Below are 11653 nucleotides of genomic sequence, written 5' to 3'. Positions count from 1 at the left end.
ACTAAAAAGATAAAGTGTTACTTTTAGTATTTGCTTCATATTATAGGATGGAGCCCTCGATTTCATTACTCGTAATTTTTTATTATGCCTATACCATTTAGAGAATAGCTAAAGAAGTAATAAAACATTATGTGGAATAATTTAATAAATTTTGAATGACTCCCAAATTCCACATTTATTGATATATAATAATTAATTTTAGTCATGTTTTAATTTCAAAATAATTTGTAAATAAATTATAAAGCTTTTAAAAAAATAAAGCAATAAAAATGAGGCTACTTAGGACAAATGCAGGTTCTGTCAGTGAGTGTCACTGGATAGGATTATATTGTCCAGGAGTGCATGACGTGCCATCCACAGTACAAAGGGAAGTAATCTTCTCGAAATGACAACACCAGACCACTTTTAGAATTTTTAATCTTATTTATTTTTTTATTTTAAAAAAAAACTACTTAATTTATATCAAAAATTAAAATTTTAAATTAATATATAATTCTATTATATTTCATATATATATATATTTTAATTTTAAAATATATGTATATAACTTGGTTAAAAAAAAAATACATGTACATAACCGGTAGAAATTTCCTTTTTTAAACCGTCCCTCCTCCCGCTGTGTTCGGGACCTTGGTATTCTAAGGAGTAGGGTCCACTCTCCACCTTCCTTCTGAAACGTCCATGTAATACGGTGTCGCCGTCTTTGTCTTTATGACGTCATATAGTTGTGATCTTCTTGGGAAGGGTTAAGCAAATCCTCACCGCCCATTTTGGAGATCAGGCGTCCTTATTATCCAAAACGGACATGCTGCGACTGATAGTGACTCTGCCTAGTGCCCACTCTTTTTTTTTTTTTTTTTTTTTTTTAATAAAAAAATAGTAGTTAGCAATAAAATTGAAACCTGATCTTTTATTTTGTACAATAAGGGAAAAATCTTCTGCAATGGTATATATATATATATATGTAACGATAGAAATTAAATGAGGTATGATTTGGGTTGAGATAATTATTTAGCCAAGGTTTTTTATTTGAAATATTATTTAAAAACTATATAATAAACTTTTGGTTGAACATAGTAAAGTGAGTGGAAAAGGAATATGTGAAATAAAGAAGAGATAAAAAGAGGATTGAAAGGTGAAAAATAAAGTGGATGAGGTTTTAGGAAAAGGTGGTTTGTTCTTTTAGGGCGGTTCATTAGCCCAAACGTAAAAATCATGCAGTAGAATCATTATACTACGTAAAATATAAAATTAATAAACTCGAGACATTTAAATAGTTTTTTTTTATTTTATTAATATTTTGAATATAGCATAGGTTCAGCTATGCTAGGGTTGTAGTTGATCGAAGGTTATGTATGAAAACAAAAAAAAGCCAAAAGGGATAATATTAATAGGAGCTGTGAAATAATAGGAGCTGGGAATTTTAATAAAATAATTTATTTTATATTATTAAATTTTAATTTAAAAAATAAAACATTTATGAGATTTGACAGCTTTCGTTTTAGTCCGTTACAGTATGTTGACTGACTTGTAATTTGAACCACTCTCATCTTGTCTTTATAACTGCTAAAATTGGTGAGCAGTTAGAACCTACTCTGCTTTTTTACTAATTGCTTCTATGCCTTTTTAAATTTTAATCAAATTAATTATTTAATTTTTATAATTATAAATTTTAATTAAAATATTTTTATATTTTAAAAGTTATTAATTTTTTTATTAAATTTTATTAATCTATTGATAAAATCATTACTCAAAGGAGAATTAGAAAATGTCAAAATTACTTTCAGTTAAATTCATTTATTAAATTTTAGTCTTTCTCCTTTTCTTTCTTTTTTTTTTTTTTTTGTTTTTCTCCTCCTTTAGGTGTAAACAAACCGAGTCGAGCCAAATTTTGAAAAGCTCAAATTTAGCTTGTTAAAATTTTTTCAAGCTCGAGCCGATTCGAGCTTTACTCATATCGAACTCGAGCCGAGTATTAAGAAACTCAAACTTGACTCGTTTAGCAAATGAACTTAAACGAGTCGAATTTTTATCGAGTTGAGTCGAAAATAGTTCACGAGTAATTTAATTTATTTACATGTATAATAAATTTTAATTTAAAACTAAAATATTAAAACTAAAATAATTTTAGTTAAATAAGTATATCTATAAATTAGCATGTAAACTTATAAAGATTAGTTTTTAAATCTTAATGATCTAAATATATGCAAGTTTAAGAGTTTAACTAAACTATATAGAGCTGAATTTTAAAAAATTCAGATTTGACTAATGAAAATATATGCAGGGTTTGACCTTATTTCTCTTATGATAGTAATTTCAGTTTACTTAACGAGACTGTTCACGAGTCTATTCGCAAGCCTGCTCATGAATTCAGAAACGAGCCGAGCTCACGAGCCTTAACGAGCCGAATACTATGGAGTTCAAGCTTGACTCATTTATCAAACGAGCCTAAAAATTAAGCTCGAACTTGGCTCGTTTAGAAATCGAGTCGAGCTCGGTCGAGCTTTTATTGAATCGAAGCTCAAATAGCTCACGAACGGTTTGGTTCATTTACGCCCTACCTCGCTTCAACCTCACCCACTTTTGCCCTTTCCAGCTCTCTCTTCAGGCTCACCCATCTCTGCCGTCCGATCTGGCCCTGTCCCGTCTCATTTCTCGCCGAATTCTCTATCTCTCCATTTGATACAGCCGCACGCATCTCTCCTCCCTTTCTTCGTCAATCGTTCCTATGCTCTTTACGGTGTTCACATCGTTACTGCGTTCACTGGTCCTGGTTGCTTCTTCACTCTTCTCCACTGCTTGCTCTGGTCCTCATTGCTGGTATTATAAATTAGTCAGCAATTTCCCTCACTTTTTACTCTCCGTCAATAAATCGTCTCCCTCCCTTCTCACTCTTGGTCGACAATTGCTCCCTTCTCACTCTTGGTCGGCAATTGCTATTTTTTGCTGGTCAGCGATGTGTGAGATTTCAAATGCAAATAGTGATTATTTTTTAGTTTAAATTATTTTTCTGTATTTATATTGAGAAATAAATATGAATAAATATATTTTTTAAATTGATGGGTTGTATTTTGCAAATTAGAATTTCATTGATTGTTTGTAAGTTTTATTAATTTTAAGGATTTTTTGTTAGATGGGATGTTGCATGAAATAAAAATTGACGGAATAGAGAAATTGGATAAGATTGAAGTGAGGATTACAAGTGTTCTAATACTGGGTTGAATTAGAGAATAAGGATCATTATAAGTATTTTATAAAAAATTAACAGAAGCGCTTAATAGTTTTTAACAGAAGGAATTAATAGTTGTGCTTTAAATTTCTGAGAGACATTTTAATTGCAACTTATAATTATAAGGATTAAGTAGTTAATTTTGCTAATCCAGAATCTCAGGAGTAATTTTTCCTTAAAGATATTATTATTATTATTTGAATTAATTGTTTTTTTTTAATTTTTGTAATTTTATCGAGTAAATTTATTTTTTTTAACAAAGACTGTTTCAGAGTGATGTGATTAGAGTAAATATTAAATCATATGTAATGGTGGTGATAATGGTAATGAAATTATAGATTTATAGTGGTGGGTCTGTGATAATTTTATTTATTTTATTAAATAATGGAAACGATGATGGTTTAATGAGAAATGAGTTTTTATTGTTTTTTAATACTTGTTCTCCGCCGTTTTTGTATTGAAAAAATTAAAACTCAATTTTATTAAGACTCGATAATTAAGTTTGTCTTATGTATAAGTTCAGAATTTACTTTGATAAATCGAATTAAATTCGAGTCTATGTATGAAAGAATTGATCCTATTTATTTTTTTGACTCGTGAGATAATAAATTTTATAAAATTCAAAATCATATTCACATGGTGTTGAATGTAATTAAATAGCTTATTTATAATAAAAAAAATACAATGAGTTCATAAGTATGATAAGAGTGGTTGTGGCAAAGAATACCAATACAAAATAATGATAAAAATAAAATAAAATAAATAAAATATAAATTAAATTAAATTTATCAAAATACACATTAATTTATTTTTTATTAAATTTTAGAATATTACTTTTCAAAATTATTATAATTTGAAATGAAAAATTGAAAATGGAGATCATAAATTTATCTTTTTTTATTCTCATTTATTTTTTTTAAAATGTATAATTTATTATGTGAATCAATGTTTCTTTTCAAATGTTAACTAACATATCTCGATTCTAATGGGTGTTAAAGAGAATAGTCAAATTCCATTCCATTTGAATTTCTAACAAATAGAAAGACATCGTATTTAAAATTTTATTTATAATATATATAATCTTTATTGGTTTTGGAGAAAACGGAAAAGCGAAAACGACAAATTTGTAATTGGAAGGGGCCCCAACTTCTAGCCTAACAAAACAATGAGAGCTTTTTTCACATTGAAATTATTAAAGATGAGAAATGGGTAGAATATTCAGTCAAATTGGCGATGAATTGATGTATTGATATAAAGAGTTGCTTTTGTGGAATTAGGAGTCCTTTGGGTTTGAATGTGGAAGATGAATAAAGACGTTAAATACTCCTAGTAGTGGAAGGCACTGCTCTTTTGACTTACCAAGTGGCCTACTCATTAGATGGTTTCCCCTTTCATCAATTTCTATATTTTCTGAAAACTAAATATCACTGTCCATTAGTCGTTTTAGAAGACAGCAATCACAACTATTAAACAATGAAATCATGACTTGTGTTATATACACCCACCCACTTGTGTTATAATATTAGATACTCGACTAGATTAGATTAGGGAAAACAACATAAAATTTAATAGTGATTGATGTAGAGACCATTCTCTCTTGATAGTGAATATTTTGATTCAGAGAGATTAAGCTTAATTTTTAGTTTTGTTATCAATTTTGTAAGGAGTGGAACTCAATGAAGTAGTTAGGATCCAAATAAGAGGAAAGCTCACCCTTTCCCTACAGCCAGTAATTTATTAGCAGTTGTAAATACAAGTTCGACATGATTTGCAGATGCTTAATATCGACATTGATGAAAACAACAATTATCACAAAAAATGCCTACTCTTACAACAATTTTATTGCATCCACATGTTTAATTGTTGTCTCCTCGTTAACCATGGCCACTTCTTCAATGAGCAAATGCATCAATAAACACGAGCTTTAGGCGGGAATGACTCAATTTCATCATCTAATGTATTCATGTGTACTGGCCTGTAATCGAGTCGTACCTTCACATTCTCCCAGTATCTGCAAATCAAATAGAACAATGCGGGTTGAATGCAAGGATCATAATCATCTGAAAAGTTTACTGCCCATATCAAAAAATTTCACTGCCCTCTCTAGCACTAAAGCTAAATACTAAAATATTCATAAGCCCTTTTCAGATTCCTAAGCTTGTTGGCCAGATATAACCACCTCTTCCCACTCCCCAATACTAGAGGGTACACGGCAATAGATTTAATCCACAAAATAAAACGCAGGAGCTCATAATACAGGTTTAAACATTGTGGGAAATGGAACTAATCAATTTTCCAACAAAACAACATAATTATGCATTCTAACATAATATATTACATCTTAAACATATTAATTGGAAAGCTGATTTATTTTTCTATCTCACAGCATCATTCCTATTTTGCTTGACCTGCTATTTATAATTTGAGAAAACTTCCAATATCAAATTTATATCGACGTGATGGAGACCCTACTTTACTCTCCAAGGCTTCACCCTATAATACAGATAAATTTAGATCTTAAAGACACATATAACTTTGCTCGCAATAGATGCATGTCACCAAGCATGAGAGCTACCACTTACCCCAAAGTATGCTTCATCCAATTTTCATCATCTCTTTTCTGCAGAATCAGAAAAAATTAATTTATTTCAAGAAAACTGGCAATAAATAGAATATTAGTATCTCATAAATAGAACCAAACTCACAGTGAAGTCTTCACGGGCATGTGCCCCTCTGCTCTCCTTCCGAGCCTCAGCAGAGTGCATTGTGATACAGGCATTTATCAAAAGGTTTTCTAATTCAATGGTTTCTATCAAGTCAGAGTTCCTGTCAAAACAAACCAGGAAGTAAGCTTATCTGATAGGCCAATCAAGAAAATAGTTAGAACATTGGCATCTTCAATAACAACGAACCATATTAGACTGCGATCTTTCAACTTCACATCATGAAAGCTCTCCCATGCTTTGTCAATCAGCTGACAACCTGCAGTAGCAACAAATTAGGAAGAAGCTGCCTTATAAGATAAATACGCTACAATAACCAACAACTGATTAAAGATTGTAACGGTAGTCAATGTAAATAGAAAAGCATAGAAAGAAGAGGGTAAGAGGGGATGGAGAGAGGGGGAGTAAAATAATGGTACAAACAGCACCGATGGAACTCCAGGGTCAAAACAAACTTTCAGTTGTTGTAAAGTAGCATACCTTCTTCCAATGTGTCTTGTGTACGGAAAACAGCTGCATTATTTTGCATTATCCTCTGCATATTTAATCGGATTTGTGAAGTTGGCAATGATCCATTTGAATTCCTCAGTTTGTCTAGCCACACAATGGTCCTCTCTCCAGCATCCTTTTCCAAAGGCTTCTGTTTTTCCCCTATAAGTTAGAGAAAGTCAAATTCCAAGCCTTTTTTCTTCTGATAATTTTTTTTTCATAAAAAAAAAAAGATTCTTTTAGTTCATCAGCTGAAACCTGGTCTATGGATCTCTGCTACTCGATTTGCACAAGCTCGACCAAAAACAACAATGTCAAGCAGAGAATTTGCACCAAGCCGATTGGCACCATGAACAGATGCACAGGCTGCCTCCCCAGCAGCCATTAAACCAGGAACTACAGCATCGGGATCATTGCCTTTAACAGTAACCACCTAAAGAATGAATAAGCACAAATTTTCCAGGGCTTGAAAAGCAGGTGAATGGTGAGTTCCTTATACACATTTGTCTCAATTGATCAATGGAACGTCAAACCCAATGCTAACCATAAAAGTACTGCTGGTGGTAAGAGATTCTGACATATGTGACTCACTACTCACCTCTCCATGGTAATTTGTGGGAATTCCACCCATATTGTAATGCACAGTAGGCAAGACAGGGATGGGTTCCTTTGTAACATCCACACCAGCAAAAATGGCAGCAGTTTCAGAAATACCAGGAAGCCTCTCTTTTAGTACATCTGGGGGCAAGTGGTTTAAATGCAAATAGATATGGTCCTTCAAAGGTCCTGCCAAAAATTGAGATCAAACTTGGTTTTAAATGCTAGAACCACTATCGGTACAAAGCATGGGTAACCATGAGCATGAATATTTACTGCTACATTATTACTAAACAAATAAATTTTCAGTTATGGAAACCATAGATATGAGCAATTAAAGAAAGGCCCACCATCAAATCAATGCTTTAGGCAAGCTTACACAATAAGTAAAACAGTTAATAACTACATATCTCATTGCTAACAAAAAGATAGCACAAAATTGCCTGCATGCAAGATGAAAATATCTAATTATGGGAGACAGTCGTACCTACACCGCGGCCCTCCCGAATCTCCATGGTCATAGATCTTGAAACAACATCCCTTGATGCAAGATCCTTGGCTGTAGGAGCATATCTTTCCATAAATCGTTCACCTTCACTGTTCCTAAGGATACCACCTTCACCACGAGATCCTACAAGGTGCAGAAAAGACTAGTAAGGATGTTTTTCAACTTGTGTTTGAATTGTCATCAGAATTAATTATTGAAGCTGGAATCCAGATGGTAGTGTTCCTGTGAATTAAAAAATAATAATAATAACCTTCAGTGATTAGGCAGCCAGCCCCATATATGCCTGTAGGATGAAACTGAACAAACTCCAAATCCTGCAGAAGGAATATCAAGAATTAAAAAAAAAGGTCTAGAAAAGAAGATATCTATATAAACTCTCTTCAAGATTAAGTAGCACAACAAACCTGGAGAGGAAGCCCAGCCCGTGCAACCATAGAATTGCCATCTCCAGTGCATGTATGAGCTGAGGTTGCCGAAAAGTATGCTCTACCATAGCCCTAAAGACCCAGAATAAAATACAGATTGAAATAGAATAACCTCACTTCAAGCACTACAGTAATCTGAAAAACATTGGGCTACAAATATAGTACCCCTGTGGCCAAGATAGTTGAAGCAGCAAGGAATCTATGCAACGTCCCATCCTCCATATTCAATGCAATTACTCCTTGACAGCTACCTGAATATCAGGAATCAATTATCTGTTAATTTTCCATACACAAAGCCTCCAGGTTTTGACTGCAATAATGCCTTGGACATCAAGCATTATCCAACAGGTTTTTTAAAAGTCCTGTATCATTCTCTAATTAGATCATACTACAAATAAGCTGATCCTAAAATTAAATCATACTACAAATAAGCTGATTGCAAGTCATATCAGTATACATACCATCAGTATTCATTAGTAGATCCAAAGCAAAATATTCCACAAAAAATTGTGTATTGTGTTTCATAGCTTGGCCATAGAGAGTGTGCAAAAGAGCATGCCCAGTTCGATCAGCAGCACAAGCACAACGATATGCCTGTCCACCTATACCAATTACAGCATTGAGAACCCCATGTTAGAAAGCTACTGAAAAATCATCTGATTCAATTATTGGCATTCCAAATTTCAAGTTCCTTTCACCTTTTCCAAAATTTAGACTCTGACCACCAAATGCACGCTGATAAATTCGTCCATCTTCTGTTCTGGAAAATGGCAGCCCATAGTTCTCAAGTTCAATTACTGCCTTTGGTGCCTCCCTACACATGTATTGAATAGCATCCTGATCACCTGTAGATGTATCTTTGGCCATCAATGCACAACCAACAAAATGGGGAAAGAATTCAAACAAAAAGTAACTCATCTATGCAGCAGCATATGAACTGAATGGAGTCAATATTCGAGTTAGCACAAGCTATGTTGCTTGAAAATACAAAGAAACTTCAAATTGGGAAGTAAAGATGGCAGCATCCTGTTCCAGAGAGTAACATTTCAATAATAAGAAACCTCAGTAAGTCCATAGGTTCACTGTGCTTACATACCACTTTACCTCCTAACTTACAAAGAAGATAAGTTCAAAGGAAGAAATTTTCAGTAAACCATCTAATCCAACAAAGCAAACTAATTGATGTATGGCCACATCTCAATTTCCCACTTTCAATCTGTAAATGCCCATCAAAATATTTGAGTTCCAAGCATGAACAACCAACTTACCTAACCAATCACTTCCCTTGACAGTGTCATACATGTGCCACCTCCAATCATCTTCTGTCATATTTCCCAGAGCTGCATTGATTTCTCCCTACAAAATTTTCCCCACGCTTTTAGCAAGATATATTAAACCCAAATATCACAGGATTTATAAAGGGTCACTTAATGGTTTGGCACCAATGATGGTTAGATATGCAGTTACGATGCCCAATCCAACAGATACATAGTTACATCTCACAAAATCATAGCAAACACAGAGAAAATATGCCCTTATGATCCCTGATACGATATAATAACTCCACTTCATAAGATGTTCACACGTCTCCTAAGACCTTATCCAAATCCGCTTGGCAGGGTCAAGGAAGAGTCAAATAGACAGAGCTAATAAGTTGACCGAGTTAGTAGGTCAGCAAGCAATCAGATATCCCTTATACAAGTCAACCCCATAATAAAAGACATGTCATCTTATATCATTTATTGGTCTTACACTGTAAACACTCTTTAGCTGAAATACAATGTCAATGCTGACGACTGTCTTACTAAACAACTTATCTAGCTAGCTAATTATTAAATAGCTAACTGTCCACCAAAAATGATTCGTATGGATATGGCGTGCCATACTGACAACAATTGAGAAATGCCAACCCTAGCAATGATCATCGAGGATATTCAAGGAGGAGAGTTCTTGATCCTATACTTTTAGGGATAATCATAGGGCCTCCATATGAGATCCTCATAGTTTGGTGCAAAAAGATTATTTATACTTCATGTACTAGGTAAGAAGACATTCTTAACATTCCCCTGTTCCATAATTCTATTCCTTGAGCATTCATTTTCTTCTTCCTCCTCATTTACTATCCTTGAACTTACTCAGCCATCGGAGTGCCTAGTGCCATAGGCCCACCGGGCCCTCTAACCCTTGTTATTTTGCAGGACTAATAAAGGACCTTGCAATATCAAACAGCATCAACTACTATTAATCAGATTAAACACCACAAATGCACATGCTCTTGTAAATTGCTATGTCTCACTATGTCAAAGAGCACCCAATTCAAATGATATCACGGGGCATAAAACGATGAATAAATTTTTCAATCAAAACCATCCACGTAGACATGCAATATGCATAATGATGGATTATCCAAATTTCTACCTGAGCTGCAACGGTGTGTGAACGAGTTGGAAAAAGCTTGGTAATGCAAGCAGTGTTAAATCCATGTTCTGAGAGTCCTATGGCAGCTCTCAACCCAGCACCACCTGCTCCTACCACAACTGCATCATATGTATGATCAACAATTGTGTATGAGGATCGTCCACCAGTCTGCTATATCATATCACGAAAATCAAAACCAAATATAGCTTCGTAACAAAACTAAAGCAGACAATAGTGTCAACTCCATAGGAAAGACACGGACATCTACAACAAAACAAGGGAGTAAGGACGGCAGAATTATTCGATACTAAGCAGTAATCTCGGTTTCCTTCAATTGCCAAAAGCTCAACTCTACAGAACCAACAAACATAATAGAGTAAGTTGATTTGCGTTCACATTCGCAATTGCGATCAAATAGAAAGTTGACATTCCTATCTTTTCCAACGTCTTCTCAGCCTTCAAACATAAAAACAAGCAGAAAGGGAAAAAATCTATATTTGATGTTTTTTTTTTCAAGGCAGACCATTAAAACCCTAAATACGAGCTCAAATCAGAAGTCAAGTCGAATCACAAAAGAGGAGAAGCTGAAAATGAATGAGACGACATACGGATTCAGTAGAGAAAAATCTGGAAATGTGAGATCCAAGAGAGTCATTAGAGAGCGGTTTCTTAGAAGAAAAAGAGGAAGGAACGCGAAGACCACGAGCAACGAACCGCCACATCTCTGGACAATTTCTCTACGCTGTGTTTGCTAATGGAAGTAAGCAGTTGGGTTAATGAATAGTGTAGTATGTAGGGTATTGGTTTTAGCAGAGAGAGTTGAATGGAAGAGCTAAAGAGCAAGAGGCCTAGTGAGCCAAGCGGAGGCTCCCTGACCGATGCGCGCGACTCGGCTATCAGTTAAGACTGCCCCTGTGCTTGAGACGATACTACGGAAATGCCACACCACCTTTTTATTTATTATATTTAAGTCAAATAAATCTTTAATTTCTAAAACGCTTATTGGTTTAAAAGACTGCAATTTTACAAATTTTAATATTTATAATTTAAAATTTTAATTTAAAATTAAAAAATATTAATTTTTAAATTTATTATAATCATAATAATTTTTTAAATTGATTTTGATTAGATTTAAATTAGTTAATGTGATACATATATATTATTTTTATAATATAAATAATTTAATTAATTTGAATTAAATTTTAATTAAAATTTTCCACTTTTAATTATTTAAAATTTTTATTTAATTATGAAAAAATTAAGT

At 33.4% G+C, this 11653-nt stretch overlaps 1 protein-coding gene across 4 annotated transcripts; it reads right to left on the bottom strand.

Annotated features, from left to right (window-relative positions):
* Positions 1-4917: 4917 nt before the first annotated feature.
* On the bottom strand, positions 4918-11309 carry LOC110610042 (succinate dehydrogenase [ubiquinone] flavoprotein subunit, mitochondrial). 4 transcript variants are annotated; one of them, XR_006350065.1, is made up of 16 exons: positions 10998-11309; positions 10390-10560; positions 9240-9327; positions 8670-8816; positions 8433-8573; positions 8137-8222; positions 7951-8043; positions 7797-7860; positions 7526-7669; positions 7040-7227; positions 6700-6874; positions 6433-6592; positions 6142-6211; positions 5935-6055; positions 5812-5849; positions 4918-5240 (listed from the first exon to the last, which is right to left on the bottom strand). XR_006350065.1 is itself a non-coding variant. In XM_021749909.2 (16 exons), the coding sequence occupies exons 1-16, from the start codon at positions 11109-11111 to the stop codon at positions 5138-5140; spliced, it is 1914 nt and encodes a 637-aa protein (XP_021605601.1). In that variant the 5' UTR covers positions 11112-11305; the 3' UTR covers positions 4918-5137. The 4 variants fall into 4 exon arrangements, 3 of the variants coding, with proteins under 3 accessions (XP_021605601.1, XP_021605602.1, XP_021605603.1); XM_021749909.2 differs by having other exon boundaries at positions 6433-6603; positions 10998-11305; XM_021749910.2 differs by having other exon boundaries at positions 6433-6603; positions 10390-10557; positions 10998-11305.
* Positions 11310-11653: the final 344 nt, after the last annotated feature.

This window comes from Manihot esculenta, chromosome 2 (genome assembly GCF_001659605.2).
Source record: "Manihot esculenta cultivar AM560-2 chromosome 2, M.esculenta_v8, whole genome shotgun sequence".
Classification (NCBI taxonomy): Eukaryota; Viridiplantae; Streptophyta; class Magnoliopsida; order Malpighiales; family Euphorbiaceae; genus Manihot; species Manihot esculenta.
This window is presented reverse-complemented; position numbering and strand designations above follow the sequence as displayed.